The sequence below is a fragment of the Pseudochaenichthys georgianus genome, chromosome 17, assembly GCF_902827115.2.
Source record: "Pseudochaenichthys georgianus chromosome 17, fPseGeo1.2, whole genome shotgun sequence".
NCBI classification, from domain to species: domain Eukaryota; kingdom Metazoa; phylum Chordata; class Actinopteri; order Perciformes; family Channichthyidae; genus Pseudochaenichthys; species Pseudochaenichthys georgianus.
In genome coordinates, this window is record NC_047519.1 from 32,007,746 (window position 1) to 32,027,583 (window position 19,838).

Sequence of the window (19,838 nt, forward strand, 5' to 3'; positions counted from 1 at the left end):
CCCTGCGTAATTTCCACTGGGGACAGGGGCACATGTCCCCCCACTTTTCGAAATCCCGTTTGTGTCCCCCCACTTTACAAATATGTTTATTATTTTTTAACGCGAGCGAGACAGAGACAGAGAGAGCGAGAGAGACCACCTATATCTATTTAATATAGTTGTAAAAAATAAAGTAAGAAATCATTCCAATGTGTACTATAGGACAGTAAACAGTTTAAAAGGATAGTGATTAGTAAAATATGCATAAATAAAAAGAAAGAATGCTAACTAGGTAACATAAGATAAGAATAAACAAGTTGAAATGTTTGTTATTGGTTGTGATCATATTCTAAAGATGTTTGGATTATTGAAAAGTATACATCTCCCTTTCATATGAGTGTTGAGCACTGTATCCATAAATTCATTTTGTGCTCAAAGTAGTGTTGTCACGATACCAACATTTTGGTTTCGATACCGATACCAAGTCAAGAATTGCGATTCCGATTCTTTTTCAATACTTTTCTTAAAAAAAGGGAAACACGGAATATCGGCTTTAAAATTAGGAATAACAGATGATTTTAGCAGTCAGAACAACTAAAGCAGCAGTGTTACTAAGAACAGAAACACCAAAGAGTCACATCTAATATAAATATATATAAAAGCATTTATTTTAATTGTGTAGCAGTGAGTTTAACATTTTGGCAGCACTGTTGAGCATTTTGAAAATGTATTTTCATGCCTCTGTGCAAGGCTTAGTCTTTCTATCTTTATAGTCACTGGTGTAAAGTAACTAAGTTCATAAACTCAAGTACTACTTGGGTACAATTTTGAGATACTTGTACTTTATTTAAGTATTTCAATGTTTCTTTTGCTACTTTGTACTTCTAATCCACTACAGTTCAGAGGTACATGGTGTACTTTTACTCCACTGCATGTATTAGTGATGACTACTTTTACTGTCGCTACTTTAATACTTTTACTTGAGGAACATTTTGAATGCAGTACTTTTACTGTAACAGAGTATTCCTACACTCTGGTGCTTCTAGTACAAGACCTGAGTACTTCTACTTTTACTGTCGCTACTTTAACTATATTTTGATGATAATACTTTTGTACTTTCATTTGAGGAACATTTTGATTGCAGGATTGTTCCTACATTCTGGTACTTCTACTTTTACTCAAGTACAAGATATATACTTATACCAATACCACCTCCGTTTATAGCCTATGAAAAAAACTAATAGAAAACGAAGGCTAAAGCTAACGTTAGCAGATAGTGATGCTAGTTTGCTCGTTAAGTTTGCTCAACGATAATATTGCGACAGAAAAACTTTTCATTGCACATCACGCTCTGCTGCTCCGACAGGGAGCTCTGCTCTGAACACCTGAACGGCCCGTTCACAGACTTCTGGCGTCTTTTTTGTCAACAAGCCGAGGCGCAGCGGCAGTTGCACTCCCACTTGCAGCCATGCTTTTCGTTTTCTCACATGCTCTGAGATGGGTCTGTCTGCAGACCGCAGCAAGGAGGCGTTTCCTATAGGGGCGTTTCCTAACTTTTTTTATCCAGCTGCTTTTATAAATCCTCGCAGAAGAAGTCATTGTTCTAGTGATGGGAATTCCGGCTCTTCTTGCTGAGCCGATCATTTGGCTCACCAAGAAGAGCCGGCTCTTTCGGCTCCCAAAGGGCTCTTCAGTTTACCACATATTATACCTTTTAATTAAATCAAATGTAGCGCTGTTTTGACTAATTATTTATATGTGTACACATATATCACTTAAATTATTCAAGACATCCTTTGTACTAAAGTATTCAAAAGTAAAAATTACATGTTTAATATAAATTATTTGCTGTGGCCAATTGTTTTCATTGCATTTACAGACCCGTGTAACCCTCTGATACCACCCAATTAATGCATTGACTTGCTTGTAGAACCACGCTACACAAAACAGATGGCAACACCTATAACAACTATTTAAAAAAAGGGGCTACTGTATCAACCTATATAAAGTATATAAATATAGTTTTTCTCCCTGCAGGAGAGGGGAGCGTGCTTTGAGATCAACTGCTAGGCTGCAGCGGGGAGAAGAGGGGGACAAAAAGTAGGAAGAGAAGTAATGGGTCAGAAACCCTCCTTTTTACGCAGCGGTCCAGACATAGACATCATAGCTACGGCGACATAGTTGCCAGTTACTTTTGGCATTAGGGCAGGGATATCTTTCAAGGTTTGACATAATGAATTGTGCTACTTTTAAAGCAAGCAACGATTTTTCAAATATGTAATCAAAAAGCTCCTCAAAAACACTATAGAAGCAGTTCCTGCCGTTGTTACGTTAGTTCAAACAGTAACAACGGACTACTTTTCTTAGCGGATGCATGTCAATTTAAATCAATACAAAAAACTATTTTTTTAAATCAATAAAATCTTTTTCTAAATCCATAAAAGCATTTAAATTATTATTGGGAGTCATGTCGTTACTTTGTTGAGAATGTGGCCATGTGTAATAAGCGGGATAATGTCCACATTGCACATTGCATAATGTGCCTTCATGCCGATCTAGATCCCTCCGCCAAAACAAAACAAAAAACGTCTCGTTCGCGGGCGAGAGCCGGCTCCCGTCGTTCACTATAGGAAACGCCCTATAGGAAACGCCTCCTTGCTGCGGTCTGCAGACAGACTCTATTGCATGCTCTGGCAGCTAGCGCGTGGCCGCGTGCACGAGAGAGGGGAGGGACTTAGAACGTGCTTGAGAGGAGCGGGACTGCAGGCACGGCTGCAGTGCAGGGAGTGGAAGCAGAGCGCTGAACACACACGGCTCTTATTAAAACGGCGCTTTTTCACGGGAGTACTTTTCCCCGTCATTCTTAAAGTACCGATACTAATGAAACGGAGGAATCGTACCGTTTTTAACGGCAGGGTATCGCAGTACCTTTCAAGTATCGGTACACCGTGCAACACTAGCTCAAAGTGCACCAGATTGATGCATTTCACTTCAACATTTAAAAATAAATCCTCCCGGGGAGCATGCCCCCGGACCCCCCTTGAGGATGTGAGGTCCACCCCCAAATAAAGCAGGTTAAAATAATTAAATTGAATACATTTTATTTTAGTAAACACTGAAAGCGGGTCCCGCAGACCCAAACGGCACACAAAGGTTAAAGGTAAGCATATCATAATTTTAAAATGTGCTAAGTATATACACTGCAAAAAACAAAAAAAAAGAGGAGTAACAGTAGCTCATGACTCATAGCTCAATTTTTTTTAAGTAGCTCTCATCCTAAAAAAGGTTGGAGACCCCTGCTTTAGTCATATCTATTCTCTTCGGGTCTCAGGTCTGCTGTTGTTTTGACTCTGATTTATTTTTTATAAACAAATGTGGAGGATTGATCAAAAGTAGCATTTGAGAGGTAAACCAAAAATATAATTTCACTTTGTTATGCCTAAAAATCTCACTCAAATAGGGACTGTCTGGGAAATGTGTTGACTCCAAAAAGTGTCTGTCAGCTCTCTTAATAAAAAAGAAACGCAGTGGTTAAGTGCCAGAGGTAACTTTGGGTCACACATCATTTCTGCAGTCTGTACACCAACAGAAAACAAAGCGGCAGAACCACAAGGCTTGGCTTAGTGCCCATGTTTGGAGTCAAAACCCATTTCCCTTTCCTGCTTCTATAACAAGGGTAATTTGAATTTATCTCCTAATTTCCCCCTCCTTTTTACACCAAATTGGGTGCGTAGAAATACTTTCACACGTCAGACATTCGTTTGAAAAAATAATTAAAATAACCATGACTTCCTTTTTAATAAACAGCCATGTCTGAACAGGCTTAATGCAACCCAAAATAAAACAAGTTCATAAAGTAAACTACCTTTCCCAGTCGTGATATGTCCTCTTCACGTTTCAGGTCACCTAATGTAGTATACACCGAATCATGTGTCCATCCTGTTATTCGTGTCTATTAGTTTTGGAGTAAATTAAGTTCAATGTTAATCCAAAATGTATCAAATACTATTTAAAAACAATCCGTAACTGTCAATAATCAGTAGTTTTAAAACCTTTTGTTTTAAGTATATCAATTTTGTTGAAAACAAAGGTTTATGTATTATGAAATGTGTTTCAAAAATAACGCAGGCTTTTTATTTCCTTCTAAAATGGGTTGAATGACTGGGTGAAGGGAAATGGTACCGTCGAGTGTATTTACTTGTGATGAAGTACTATTTCTTGCCAACATCCAATTGAAGATAATGGGCATTTGATGATGTTTTGATAATGGCTTTTATGTGGCACAGCTTGTTTGGCTGATAGGACCTCGGCTTAGTCCTGAAAGGACCTGGCAGCTGGACATACTGGCTGCGACTCAATAAGAAATCAGAGGCTTCCCGTTGGGATATTATCTTTTTCTGCACGTACAGAATGTCCATCTGCCCCTCAAATATTGTCTTTAATTTTGTGTAATATGTTTTCTTATTTATTTGGCACTTTGTGTCTTTATTAGAGAGTGGACGTAAGGGAAGGGAGTGAAGGGAGAAAGATCGATGGGGTTGTGGTTTATGGTCAGCGCCATAAAACCTTTTGGCCCTCAAGGGGTGCCCCCAATCTTGCATATTTAACAGGCTGCTCTTTATTCAAATGTGTGGAAAAGGCCAAGCATTTAGATTACCGTGAAATTAAATCTAATGGCATTTCCCATTTGTATGTGTATGATAAATTCTTAGTATATCATATTTGTTAAGCTTTTACCGTCATTTCCATCTTTGCATTAGTGTCGTCTTTAAGATCTCAGTGTAATCGAATGCAGCTTATGTTTGTAGCCTTTGTTGCATCGAGCCCTGAGAGATCTACATGGGCTGATATTTCCCAGGTGGCCAGTATTTTACACACATGATTAAAAGTGATCTTAATTATCTACACTCTGCCAGAGATGAGACACCCACGGGAGGCCTTCATCTTCCTCCTCCTTCTTCTTCTTATTCGCAGCAGCTTTCGTCAGTGTTTTCAAGATCTGTTACATATTTAATAAGGTCAAGAACAGCTTTTAGCAGATGCTTCGAACTCCGATTGGTTTGGTACTTTCTACACTTGCAGCATTTGTGACCCTGTGGCTTTTGGCAGAGATTAGTTGGTTTCGTGCAGCCAGTCACAATTGGAGTATTCCTATGAATCACATTTCAGTCAGGTCAGGTGACGACTCGCTGCCGGACCTTTCTTGATATGGATGTTCCAAATGTACTCTTGGCTCCCATCACATATGTCTGTCCGCCAACTGTGTGTGTGTGTGTGTGTGTGTGTGTGTGTGTGTGTGTGTGTGTGTGTGTGTGTGTGGTGTGTGTGTGTGTGTGTGTGTGTGTGTGTGTGTGTGTGTGTGGTGTGTGTGTGTGTGTGTGGGTGTGTGGTGTGTGTGTGTGTGTGTGTGTGTGTGGTGTGGTGTGTGTGTGTGTGTGGTGTGTGGTGTGTGTGTGTGTGTGTGGTGTGGTGTGTGTGTGTGTGTGGTGTGTGTGTGTGGTGTGTGTGTGTGTGTGTGTGTGTGTGTGTGTTTGTGTGTGTGTGGTGTGTGTGGTGTGTGTGTGGTGTGTGTGTGTGTGTCACAGACATGGGGTTATAAATCACACAGGGGCATAACCTCTGCGTGTGTCTGTGCAGACAGAGTGGATGGCTATTGTTTAGTCTTGCTGCTAGGAAACATAAGAGTAACACTGTGGTGTAATCGTGCATATGAACACATCAGTCATTCATCCAGGCGATATCAGAAGGAAAAGCGAGGTCACCGGTCACTACGGGGGTGAGAACGGTGCAGAGGGGGAATGAGTAGAGGAGGATGGTTCCCGCCTCACCGTCGTTGACCTTTAGCCCTCCTCTTCACTGACCTTGTCGCAGCTCCCACACGCAACGGGCAGCGCTGGCGCCACGATCCTTTTCCACCCCGAACAATGGCTGCCGTAGAAGTTCATGGAGAGTTCTTCCCAATTGTTTCCGGTCTTTGTTGGTCTGCTTCCTCTCCGAGGTTATGAATGGAAGCACAGGCCTCGGCTGATGTCTCAGTAGCGGCAGACACTTTTATGAGACCAAAATACTGATGGCCGACCCTTGGGAGGTCAGCAAGGAAGGAAAGAGGACACATTTAGCCGCTAGTAAAGCTGTCTGTAGGGAAATAGAAGGATATTGTTACCAAGCTTTATTATTTTGAGATGGAAGAATTGACCCCTGTCGTGACGTAACACAAAGAAGCTATGACTTTATTATATTGTCTTGACTCTTGACTTGCCTGTGTGTCACTTTAGATTCTTGGATGTCTCTGTGACATGTTAAAAGCTTCTGTATTCATTGCCTGTGGCATTGCCTTAAAACGAACTCTGTTTGAAAGCCAAGCCAGCCTGGTGCCCCTCCCATCACATGAATCATTCCTTCTGTTTCTATTTCTGTAATGGCTACTCATTCATTCTGTATTCTATAATATTAAACCTTTAAGCTTAAATCTGTAGCACTTCACTCCAGCGAGAGGTACGTTTAGATGTTTTCAAAGTTGATAGAAAATGTGTGCTTGTTAAGACATTACATCACCGCTGATTTTAAACTGCTGTGTCACTGAATATATGGCTAGCGAGTTAGCAATGCAAGGGATATATCAAATCAAATCAGGTTTTATTTATATAGCACATTTTAAAAACGACTTTTGGTCGAGCCAAAGTGCTGGACATGCAAATAATAAATATAGATTTAGTTTTGGCAATAAGATTACCCTTCCAAGAAGTATTTACAACCCAGCCATCATGTATGAATTCCTTTCCTATCTTTCTTTGAAGCCACTGTGCAAAGACTTCTAAACTAATATTTAGATGTTTTATAATTTCTCTTGTAAAAAAACTTGTTTGTACCTTTTTTATATTTGGTGCTGAGCATTACAAGTCAGTGTTTGACTCCTATACAAGCTAACATTGTTGTAGGAATAGGAACAAATCAAAAGCGTTGACTCTGGAAAGTTTTGAGATGAATATAAAACACTCGGCATCAGCACAGCAGCCCTTTCTCCTTCTATGTTGACACTAATGTGTTGACAAAGTGGCAATACTTGTGATATACAAAGCTATAAGTCCCAAACCAAGGACATATAGCACATTTCTACAAGGCCATTCAACAAGCTTTACAAAAACACAAAAAGCAATACGCCATACTAAAAAATAAACACACAAGTTACATTTAAAAACAGTCATCACATAAAGAATTATGAAGCCAAAGGAATACAAAAGAATTAAGCAAAAAAAAAACAAGACGGGTACAAAATACGATAAAAAAATAATAATGGATCTCGTGTATAAGGACTTATTTACGAGAGTAAATTCTGGCGTGTTTCTTTCACCAAGCATTTAGTTTGTAATCAGCCATGAAAAGAAAAAAAGCAGTGACACAAGATCAGGCAGATACGCGTCAGCCTGCCTTTACAGTCTGTTGCTCTCTTCATGGTTCAGTATGCAGAGCGCTATTCTACTAGCCTAAATCCAGAATGCTCTCAAACCCCCCCCCCCCACGCACACACACGCGCGCACCATGAGTCTTTTCCTTTGAGCTGACTTAACTGCTCTGGCACTCAGTCTCGTGGAGCTGCACCCTGCGAACCCTCGCCGCTCCTGGAACCATTCCCATGGAATCCCAGACATTTCAGGCATTTGGTAAAGCTGGGCCGACAGGCGTTTCTTCACCGCTGTACGCGCTCACACTCACCCCAGCCATTCGATTCACCTCACTGTTGTTTATTTAATCAGACCCGCAGGAAAATTGTTGCTCTTTATCTACTTTCACAAGTTGCACGAGGCCTTGTAATCTATTTAAGCTGTTATTTAAATGTTGTTATGCAGTGGCAAAATATCATTATTATTTAATACTGTTACACTGATGCAGCGGTGCCAAGCGCTAATATTTATAAGTACTCCAAGCTGTAAATGAATAAAGAAATAAAAAAAACATCATGTAATGGTGTTTTTCAACCCTTAGAGTCTTAAAGGCTTGAGGAGGTTTTTTCTGCAGTCCACGTAAAGCTAAATGGAAACATCGATTGTAAAATGTTGAAATTGTGCAATAGATTTGTAATTCCAAAATACGTTTTAATTTGAGTTCAAGCATAACTTGCGTAACTTTTATTGTTCTTTGTTACTTCTCTAGACTGCTGACTTCTCTTTTTTTAACCTCCATTGTAAGTCTGACATTGTTAAAGTGAGGAGTACTACTACATTGGTTTGTGTTTTTATACTTTGTCACGTTTATTTTTCACAGATTTTCTTTTTAGTGAACACAATCTGTTATTGGTACTTCTGGAAAACTGAAATATGATGCACTTAAAAGACAAAACTGTGATGAAAATAGACCAGACATTTTGAAAGAGCAGCAGTACCCGTGCTCTCTTGACTTGGACCCAGACATCATGTTTACATTGCTTTGGGCAAAAGTGTCTACCAAAAGAAAAAAGTATTTCCAGTGTGACAGGAGACATTTCTTTGCGAATATTTTGGATTTATTTGTACTACTTCCCTTTTTAAGTAAGAAGATGAATTGCGTTGGATAGGATTTGACAAAGAAAATGGGTGTTGTCCATTTTATTATGATGTAAATGTGACTTTAATAGTTTTGATGTCATAACAGGTAGTCAAAGTTAATCGAAGAGGTAGTCATTATTTCAGCCTGACACTGAGCGCTGAGAGGAAATGAAGATTCAAGGCTGTGGCGTGCGTCATGTGCCTGTAAAGCAGGCAGTGTAATTGCCATCAATGAGTGCACAGTGTTTATCATTCCTATTCCAGTCACGGACAAACTGGATATCCTGCCCTCAGATGACAGCGGCGGCAGGGCAGCGTTAAAAACAAAAAGTGCCTTTCCATGTTGTTTGTGTGTTTTTGTTCTATTAACGGAGACTGGGCCAGTTAATGAAATTGTTTACGGCTCTTGTTACCACTCGAGTCGCCTCGCCCGAGCCCCGCTGCTGCTGAGTCAGAGCAGCTGAACAGTGGTTAGCGGTAAGAAATTAGACAAATAAATTGATCGTTTTTTGGTCGTCTGGTTCAGGAAGATTCAATCTTTTTTCTTAACTTAGTTTCTGAGAACGATTCAATATGTACTCTTCAATATTTAGATGTCAGAGTGACAGCTATCGACCGTGACTGACATCTAACTTATTTCTGTGCTATACAAAACTAAATCACTGAAATTAGTTGGTATATCAAATGGAATAAATATCACCTGTTTGTCGTTCTTATGATTGTAAATCATTCGACAATAAAAAGCAAACTACTCAAACTAGAAGAACTTCAGAATGAGTATAATGAAAATATCTGCTTTGTCTATGAATGTCCCAAAACAGTTACAAATGCCCAAAGAACTTCCCAGGTCCCATGGAGTCAAAAACCCAAAGAACTTCAGATTATTAATTTAGAATAAAAATAAATAAGCAGCAAAACTCCAATAAAAGAAGCTTGTTACCAGCAAAGAACATTTCACTTTTCATGTTAAATGACTAATGATGATAACATATTTATTATTAAAATTGAGTATTGATCGATGTACGGACAGATCAACAAAACACCTCAAACCAACCCCAAAAGACCAAAGAAGGATAAAAAGCGTTGCATTTGAGAAGCTTGAAACAGTTTGATGGTTGTTTGAAAAATGACTTCATTAAGTTATCAATCAAAAGTTTTGATGTCGACTAATGATCGTATCGTTCGCTGTCAGCTGTTTTCACCTCTTAATGAATGCTTTCCCTCTATGTCTGGAGGGACCAGTCTCTCTCTCTCTCTGTCTGGTATTTTGTGCTAATAAATATAGAATATAAGTAATTACCCTCAAATTATATAAAGCCTTAACTCACAAACGACATTAAAATGGATTGTCTTCAGTCTACAAGGCCTGGGGTTGTTTGAGTCATAATAAAGCATTTCATTAAACTTCTATATCAGTGTCATTGTCAATGACTTGCTTTTATATGGAAATGAGCATTAGTAAAGCATTATCGCTGATGTCCCTGTGACTCTTTTCAAAGTCAACAACACGACTCAACGCCATGCGCTCGATGAATTGATTTATTGCTGATTGGTCTTCATTTGCAGGAGCTGCAGTTTGCAGAGACGTGTGGAAATAGAAGACTATAATACATCTGTTGCTCACTAGCAGAGAGGGAACCAGGCCACTCTGAATTAATGACAGACATCTTTGGGGCGGAGACCATTAATCACACTAAGGGCAGCCCCAGGGGTTTTGTTATAAAACTAGAGTTAAAGAATGTGTAGACCAGTGTTTTATCAAACTTGCAAAACGTTTTTGGTGGAGAAATAAAATAAGGTACAAGAGGTTCACTACAGTGTTCAAAATTCTTAAATGCAACATTTCAAATGTTAGTATCTCAATTCATGCAATAACACTAAGATGGTGTTGAAGATGTGTTGAACTCGGCAAGGCAAATGTATTTATATAGCACAAGGTAATTCAAGGTGCTTTACAAAAATGAAAGACATTCAGACAAAGGCATTTAAAAACATTAAAAGAAAAAATACATGAATAAAACGTTACAGTGCAGTTTAAGATATGAATAGTTCACACAGAAGTTCCACTTTACTGATGAACACAACGGCTCGGTTTCAATTAAAAGCAGCGACAAAAAGAAAAGTCTTCAGCCTGGATTTAAAAGTAGTCAGAGTTGCAGCGGACCTGCAGGTCTCTGGGAGTTTGTTCCAGATGTTTGGAGCATAATAACTGAACGCTGCTTCTCCATGTTTAGTTCTGACTCTGGGGACAGAAAGCTGATCAGTCCCTGAAGACCTGAGAGATCTGGATGGTTCATCATTTGAACTACACTTTATTTATTGTTGCACTTAGATTTGAGTGAGAAACAAGGAACGTTGCGTTCACCTTTCTCCGTGTGTTTAGCTGTATTGCTTCTATGTTTCCAGCACAAGTTAGTTATCTGGATTCCCGTCTAACTTCAACCTCCAAACTTGTTTGAGTTTGTTTGCAGCTAACCTTTGCAATCAAGATAAGAAATGTTACATATCAAATGTGGTTTATCGTACTAACAATCTAATTGTATCAAACTTATTGAAGTATAATTATTTTAAGAACACTGCAAATCTGATATATTTTACCATTACTAAAAAGGAAATACACTCAAGTACCCCCTGCAGTACATCAAAGTCCCCCCCCCTCACTAGACTGAGGTTTTTTTGTTTAAATTGAAAATAGGAACAAAGAAAAAAAAAATAGGTTTCAGATGTCTGACTCATACGTGCCTCAATTTTTAGGACATTTTGTTTTCTTACAATCTGTGTTCCTCTGGCCCTGCACAGCTCTCACTGTAACTGTGCTGTAAAAGAGATCAGCGTGCCGCTCTGTGGTTTCTACAGACCAACACCTCTGTATGCTTAAGTGCTAGGACTGTCGACTGTCTTAGGGAAGAAAGCTTTTAGATGTGCAGCTCCACTAAATTGGAACAGTCTGCAAACCTGTTTAAAACTGAGCACTTTGGTTCCCCTGCATCACTTTAAAACTCGGCTGGGTGACATGCTGTTTGATACTCATGGTACCTGTCACTGTAAATAGAGTTTTGTAAACTGTACCCTGTACATTATGTTGTATGTCATCCGTATTGTTGTTCTGTTGTTTTTATGTTACATGTGTAACTAATGTCCTGCAGGTCACCCTTGAAAAAGAGATCTTTTGATCTCAAGGGGCTTCACCTGGTTAAATAAAGGCTACAAATGACGTTATGAAACCAGTATATGGGTTACGGTATGTCCACACAGCAGCTTTTCAAAAATCTTGAAAATCTGGGAGCTGGGCGTGTCTGACAGCTTGGGGATATTTTGCGAGCAATGCGACCAACAACCAATCACATGAATCCCGACATACAAAGCAAAAAACCCCGGGGATTTTATGCGAGCAATATATATATATATATATATAAACTCCCCAAACAGGCGAAAACCTACCAGTTTCACCCACTGTCTCTGCCACCTCCCTCCATGCCTGGTTCCTCCGGTTTGTATCCCGTTAATAGTTCTGGTCGTAACGAACCGGGTGATTTGCTACCGTAATTTCTCGTTTGGAATATGAGGAAATGAACTGCGGTCTGGTTCTCCCTGCTTACACGCGGTTTGATTGGCTAGCGCTTCTACTGTCAGATTTGCATAAAGGTGTTTGATTGGCTGGCGCTTCCAGCTCAGCTTCAAAAGTTGAACATTGCTCAATTTTGGAATCCTGGACATCCTGGAAATCTTCGCTTCGCTCCCCCACAATGCAGTTCGTCATCCCATTCAAAGTCAATGGGCAGAGAAGCGGTGGAAGTTTCTTCTGAAGCTGCTGTGTGGATGTACCGTTAGCCTTTTCTTTTTCTTTGTGCCTTTCCCATGCTTAATGCATGACCTAATCAGCCCTGAATATCGAGTCAGCTGTTGTGCAGCCACTGCCAAGCAATGCATGTCACATTTCAAACATAAATCAAAGTTCAAATTTGGCATTTAATTGAGCGCTCAAGTTGCAGCTCTTTTATTCTGTCAGTTAGTTTGAAAGAAAAGTTGAAAGTTCTCCATTTTTCAAAAGCTCTTTATTTCTTCTTCTTAAGATTATTCCCTTCTTGAGCTTCAGCTAAACTTTCTTTCATAAGAAACTAAACACTACCCATGTCACGGCCGTGGAATTTTAATTACCAACCCGCGCACCACCACATTCCCGCTTGGCATTTTCTGGGGTCTAATATGATCTTGACGCAGAAAGCCTGATTATACTGCTGTTTTTCTCCTGCCAAATAAAAGTAACTTGGAAAAACTCACAACCCTTAATAATTTCAGAGAGAACTGTGGTTCATAAAATGTACGGAGGCTCTTCATTTTAGGCAGAAACCTCAGGGTTTGGGGGAGTTTGCTCCTCCGTGCCTGAATGAACACATTGCTAATGGCTTGCTGGTGTGCATTTCAATGTTGGTGGAAACAAGGAACATAGAGATAGATAACTGTTCATACAGTGCGTGTGTGTTGGTTGCAGATATCAGACAAGGAGCCGATTATGATGAACTGTGAGTCATTCCTTGCAAGCTAAGTGGATTCTTTCTGCCTTTTCGACACCCCACGTTGTTGAAGCTCGCCTTGTGTTGGCAGGCTGGGCAAATCTGTTTCTTCACCTCCCATCTCCAAGTTGGCATGGACCTGAACGGATGTATTATTCTCTACCACACAGGGGCTCGGAGTTGAGTTGATTTGTTGTTGATGTTTGTGTCGAGCTACGGTGATTGAGCTTCTCATTGTGTGGCAATCATCCAAGTGAAACCTCTGCTGATGAGATAAAGAGACAGGCATTTCTGCAGCATTGTTCCTCGGGCCTTCATGTGATCATACCGCATCAACTGCATAACAAGAGATCTGAGTGGTGTTAGAGGAACCAGAGTAATACGGAGAAGGACTTCAGACACGGGAGGCAATTCATTCAGCATCAAGACTCAGACAAATAAATAAAAACTGTGGCTAAACTGTAAACAGACCTAAGTCCAACTGCCGACCCAGCACTATTGTTGTCAGGTGATGCTGTCCAAATGCAAGATAAGTCTTGAGATGCTGACAAGAGCAAACTCAAGCCGAGCATAACTAATTGACCACTGAGAAAAGACCTCTGCTCTTCACGAGCGGCTAACTGAACGGTCTCTAATGATAATAAAGAAACTGGGCCTCTATCTGGAGATTTGCATGTTTTAGGGAAAGAATGACAAACCGTCTCCTCTGCGTCCTTCTCGCTCGAGGAGATCAAAGATGGCTTGGGGTGGCCCCACTCTCAAAGGTCCTCTGGGTCTCACCCTTGTAAACATTTTTGACAGGCACACAACATCTCCTTCAGTGTGGTCAGTTTTTGATTTTATAAAAGGCCCCATGAGGAACAATCCAGCTAATTTAGGATCGACTACCAGCATTGATTGCAACTCGGCAGACACGGCCAAGTCAGCTGCTGGCAAAGAGAAGTGTGCAAATCTTTTCGACAGTTTGTTCTTGAGCTTCATGAAAGTGGTGGTGCATATCTGAAGGTTGATATCAGTTACTAAAATTAAATGACCCTCTTTAACCCTAAAAGTCTGCATCGTCTGTTAAAAAAAGCATTAGACATCGCTGCAAATGACAATGATGGATTATTATTATTATTATTATTATTATTATCATCTACTCATGGAAAGTGTAGCTAGATACATTTATTTCTTTGAGCATTTTTACTTGGAAACACAACTGAAGCAATGTCTTGGTTGTAAAAATATCTCCAAATAAATGTCTTTCTTTCTTCTGTTTAAAAAACCTTAAGATACACCGCTTCAGATCTAATTGAAACCTGAACAGATTCAATGTGGAGATGCAACTACCTAGTTATATTCCTTTATCTGAACTGTTTATATCCATTTTTAATGAAACTTAAAAAGAACAAATAATTATTCTAATTGATCGAACACAATTTCCAAAGATATTTCATTTTAAATTATACAAAACAAAACAAAAAAATCAAATGTTCAAATTTGACCCAAAACATATTTGTGGGTGATCATAGCTGAAATGCTCCATCGTTTATCAAAGTTGTTCATATTAATGAGCAACTTTCTGCTTTAATGCAGGGTTAATATGATAACAGGATTGTGTGACTACCTTATATTAGAAGTTGTCTCAAATGTAGTTATTATCTAAATCATTATTAAATAATAATGAATGGCCTTCCACTTGTTTAATCATAGTGTCTGAAATGATTATTTTTAAATGTAAAGTCAGCCCTAAGCCCCTGATCCAGCCGTTTGTTGAAGGACTTGTTATTGTTTTTGTTCAAACACATATTTAAATTTGTATGGACTTTTTTCAGTTGTTCCCGTGCGGTTAACGTATGTAAAATCTGCTAATGAGTTGTGGACATGATGAGACCTGATGCATCGCCCAAGGCAGCGAGCTGTTCATCTCAATACTAACACAACAGGTTTGTCTCAACACATGTTTGAACCCATTTTACTACTAAATTCCAATCAACAATCACATTAAAGACAAAGAAAAATGTTTTCCCGGTTGAAAAGTTCTGACAAGATTGATGTGCCTGAAAATCAGCACTATTTACCAGGAAATACTTGTGTTTAGATTAGTAGAAAAGAAGGCGATTCACAGTTGTGAAGAGACGGAAAAAGTAGAGCAGCTCCAGCCTGTTACTATGTGGCTCTTGTGTCGGAGGGTTTTTCAGACCTCCCATTGCTGCTGTCTGACTGGCTGCGGGGGGAGAGAGGGACACAAAGGGTTAAACTGTGCGCCTGTCTTCCTTGGAGATGGGAGAGGCCATTTGAATGGCTAGCTTCTGCAGCTAGCCTACACATTGGCTAAGGCTGAGGGTGGATCTGCTGCTGGGCCTGTGCTCCGACATGGAGCCAGCTGCAGGATCAGGAGTCGGTGTGAGCAGACTGCAAAGCTTTGGGAGTGTGTTTGTGTGTACATACATCACATTGGAGGGGAAGTTGAAGGGCAGCTTTTCTAATAAACTATTGAGTCTGAACATAAACCTATCAAGTGGATATTTCTTGTTTTAAAGCGTGAAAATCATAATTTTTGTATTGTTGTAAATCCTGTTGCCGAGTAGATTATTTCAATTTACAGACTGACGTAGATAAAAGGTGGTTATATAATTTGTTTTTTCTAGCACCAAGCCCCCTTTAACACCCCGCGCACACTGCCATTCTCATATTGCTGCCCCCCGCCCCAAACACACACTCTTTTAATCTTTAAGAGCTTACCTCTGTGAATCTATGAGGACAGGGGGTCCATGTTGTTTTGTTAATTTAAGGGTCAACCTCAGGACACTAATGAAACCAAGCAGCAACAATAGAGAGCGAGCAAAGAAGAACAGACTTTGGAGATAATTGTCTCCTGCAATGGGAACATAAATGTCCCTTCCTGTTTTGTTTTAATGTGGGTGAAAATGATTTCAAACCCCTAAAACAGGGGTGTGGAACCTCCGGACCCCAGGCTGTATACGGCCCGCGAGACCATTTGGTACAGCCCTCGAGGTAATTTATAAACACACGCAAAAAAGAAAACCATTTAAGAAATCTAGACCGCAACAAAATTAAACAAGCGAGTGCCTGTTTTTCCTGGCCACGGTCAGGGTCCTTGAACACAACACGAGCCTAACGCGTCATCACGTGGTATATGTCTCGTCTGACAGGGGTGCAGTTCTGACGGAGAGCACCAGAACGCCGCTCCGGCACTTCAGAAATTGCAGAACCCATAAGGAGCCGTACACATGCCGCAGTTTCTGCGTGGCTGTGTCTTTAGTTGAAAGCCCAGTGGCGATCTGTTGATCTGTCACACTGATCATACAGTCAATAACTTTGTTGTTATTAGCATCTGGTTAGCTAGCTATGCTAACGAATATAAGAAGCTTTTTCTCCAACCAGTGAGGTAAAGGCCCATCTTTATATGATCATTATAGTTATACAAAAATAAGAGAATAAAGTAAACGGGTATAAAATACTATATGACAGTAAAAAAAAGTTGTTATTGATAAACAAGAATACAGTTTGAAAGGAGAGTGATTTGTAAAATGTCCATAAAGAAAAAGAAAATCTGCTTCTAGTTCTGTTTCATATGGATGTTGAGAGATGTATCCATAGATCTCCTAATGTTGCTTTCACACCAGATTGATGCTTTTAACTTCAACATTTAAAAACAAATCTTCCCGGGGGAGCATGCCCCCCGGACCCCCCTAGAGGAGGTTAGGTCCCCCCCCCACACTTCAATCATATCCACATGGATAGGAAACTAAATACATGTGAACACATCTTGTGTCCATATCTTTCTGTTTTGGTGGTCATGCCACAACCGTGCACGTGCATGCATGCATGAGTCATGGTAACATATCTGGATTGAGAGGTTGCTTTTTCTTTGCACAGCATGAAAGAAAGGCGAAATGAATGGGCTGTGATTTTAGTATTTTTAAGCAGAGGTCAATCATTTGTACGGCCCTCGGAGGATGTAGAAAAAATGTAAATGGCCCTTGAGAGGAAAAAGGTTCCCCACTCCTGCCCTAAAAGAAGGAACATAATCCCAATTTTACGAGTTGACCTGTAACCTGCCCTTAACCTCAGGGACTCAGTATCTCCTCGGCTGTCAAACGGTCTTAATGTGGCTCTCTTGGCTGACAAGCTAATCTGAGCAGGCAGGTCAGTCAGTTGTATTTACCTCTGAGAGTCCTCCATCTATCCACACACACTTGTACTCACAAACTCAGCTGATCTACTCACATACACTCACACCTGCAGAGTCTGATGTTACGTAACTGGCTGAAGTAAGGGCACGCCGCACACATGTAGATGCATGTACAAACAGCCAACCTACAGACTTGTCTCTGTCCTTAACTAATCTTGTTTACACCACTAAAACCTTCACTGTGTGTGCGTGCGTGCGTGCGTGCGTGCGTGCGTGCGTGCGTGTGTGTGTGTGTGTGTGTGTGTGTGTGTGTGTGTGTGTGTGTGTGGTGTGTGTGTGTGTGTGTGTGTGTGTGTGTGTGTGTGTGTGTGTGTGTGTGTGTGTGTGTGTGTGTGTGTGTGTGTGTGTGTGTGTGTGTGTGTGTGTGTGTGTGTGTGTGTGTGTGTGTGTGTGTGTGTGTGTGTGTGTGTGTGTGTGTGTGTGTGTGTGTGTGTGTGTGTGTGTGTGTGTGTGTGTGTGTGTGTGTGTGTGTGTGTGTGTGTGTGTGTGTGTGTGTGGAAAGAAGGCCAGGGAAGTTTTGTTAAGCTCTCTCGATGACTAGTCTTAACATTAGATTAGATTGAATATGTTTTAAGTGTTGGACAGCTGGTCTGACAAAACAGGTATTACCTTGGGCCCTAGGAAATTGTTATGGACATTTATAAGAATTATAAACATAACTGAGTATATAGTTTTAAGATTGAATTGAATAGTGTACGATTATCAGAATAATTGTTAATTACAGCTCTGAGTTGTTGTGATCTTTATCGATCATAGTGTTTCTCAGCGTGAGGAACTTGAGGAAAGTGCAAGGGTGCTGGAAGATTTGTATACATTTTTATTTTTCAAATAACCCTTTCTAAACACAAATAAGGAAGGGACATTTGATTTAATTTTATATCAATTAAAAGTCACTCCTTTTATTGTGTTTAAAAGAAAAGAAACAAGCAAGACATCACGCACGTGTCTCGCTCCAGGTTTCTCGCCCTCTGTCTCACTTTCACCAAGCCTTCTGGATAAGTGTCTGTCTTTTTTCAACTAGTGTTGGATCCCCGCTGTTTGTACTCACCATGCCTGTTGGCCAATGACAGATGGTCTTCTGGGCGGCTGGCTAGTGAGGGAGGAGGGATTTCCCTCCTGCTGACACATAGCGCCGACCATACAAGATATCTCCGGAGTTTGAGATATAAATATATATTGTGATATACTGTAACTTGGGGGAACTTAGAGAATACCTGTATTAGTCCCACGGAGGGGATATTTAAATTGTTACATCGAAATTATAGAGGCAAAAAATGAATTAAGAGCCATGCATAAAATATTAGAGATAGAGATGCAAAAAATTTACAAAAATTACTTTATAAGTAAAGTAACAGTATTTCAAAATAAATAAACTTAAGTGTTTTTTGTATGCATGCTTCTTAGGTAACATTAAGCTGTCTTTGGCTCTTTCCTGCTGTAACAATGTAAATGTCCCCTCTGTGGGACTAATAAAGGTATTCTGATTCTGTTGCATGTAGTAGAAGTGTGACAGATAACAGTAGTACAAATAAAAGTATATATTGCACATTGATTACAGATTTTGTTACAGTAGTTGAACTGAAATCAAACGCAGGTGTCTGAATGCTGATAAGCTTCTGTTTCCTGCCTCTTTTCCCTCTGCTCATATTCAACCCTTTCTTGAACTTCCACATTTGCTTCACTAACTCTGTCCTTCCTCTCTCCCCTGCAGTGTGCCCGATGCATTGTAAACATCGAGCCTGCACCAAGGACGACCTGTGCTGCCACGACCAGTGTCTGGGCGGCTGCCTGAAGCCCCACTCAGCCGATCACTGCGTGGCCTGCCGCGGCCTCCAGCACGAGGACAAGTGTGTGGAACGCTGCCCCGAAAACCACTTCACTTACAGGGGCTGGCGCTGCGTCTCCTTCGGCTTCTGCCAAGATCTCCACAACAGATGCAAGCGCGAGAAGGAGCGCAGCAAGAGCGCCGACTGCCACGAGTACGTCATCCACAACGGGGCCTGCATCCACGAGTGTCCCTCCGGCTACACCACCGTCAACTCCTCCTCGTAAGTGGACACTCATGCCGGTCTGATGGGCTCCTGATGGTCTGATGGAACAATGTGTGATCAGTGACAGAACACTTGTTATTATCTGGTGTGAAAAAAATGGTGGCTGCTAGGAGCATTCACTGGCTATATTTTATTTACTCTTATTTAAACTCTCAGCAAATGTTCTACATTTTTCTATTAACTTATGAAATCAACAATCTAGTTGAGTCTCAGCTTTTCTACAAACCTTATAATATTCCTCATCTTTTATACCTTATTGGTACTTTTAAACCTTTAAATCCCATTCCCACTAATACAACTCACTCATTGTCCTTCAACTGCTTCTGGATAGAGATTCAAGCCAGCAATGCCGTTGTTGCCTCTTCATAAAAAATGTCCTCCTCGTTTGAAGTTTGTATTTGACCCAAATAGATCAGGCAGGTGACTAGGAAGAAAAAACTAAAGAAATAAAAAGTAGTTTTTCAGATTTTTATCTTAAAGCAAAAAGCTTTTAATCTTTTATTAAAAAAAAAGTGATCATAACGATAGCAACAACAGACTCCATTTTAAAAGAAAAAATTGTTAAAACTCG

General features: G+C 40.3%; 1 protein-coding gene across 1 annotated transcript in view; it reads left to right on the plus strand.

The window, feature by feature from the left end:
- Nucleotides 1-19,838, plus strand: part of insra (insulin receptor a) — a 63,930-nt gene that overhangs the window by 20,221 nt on the left and 23,871 nt on the right. The window contains exon 3 of the mRNA XM_034105447.2: nucleotides 18,928-19,264. Within this exon, the coding sequence (XP_033961338.1) occupies nucleotides 18,928-19,264 (337 nt within the window). The remainder of the gene's footprint in view (nucleotides 1-18,927; nucleotides 19,265-19,838) is intronic.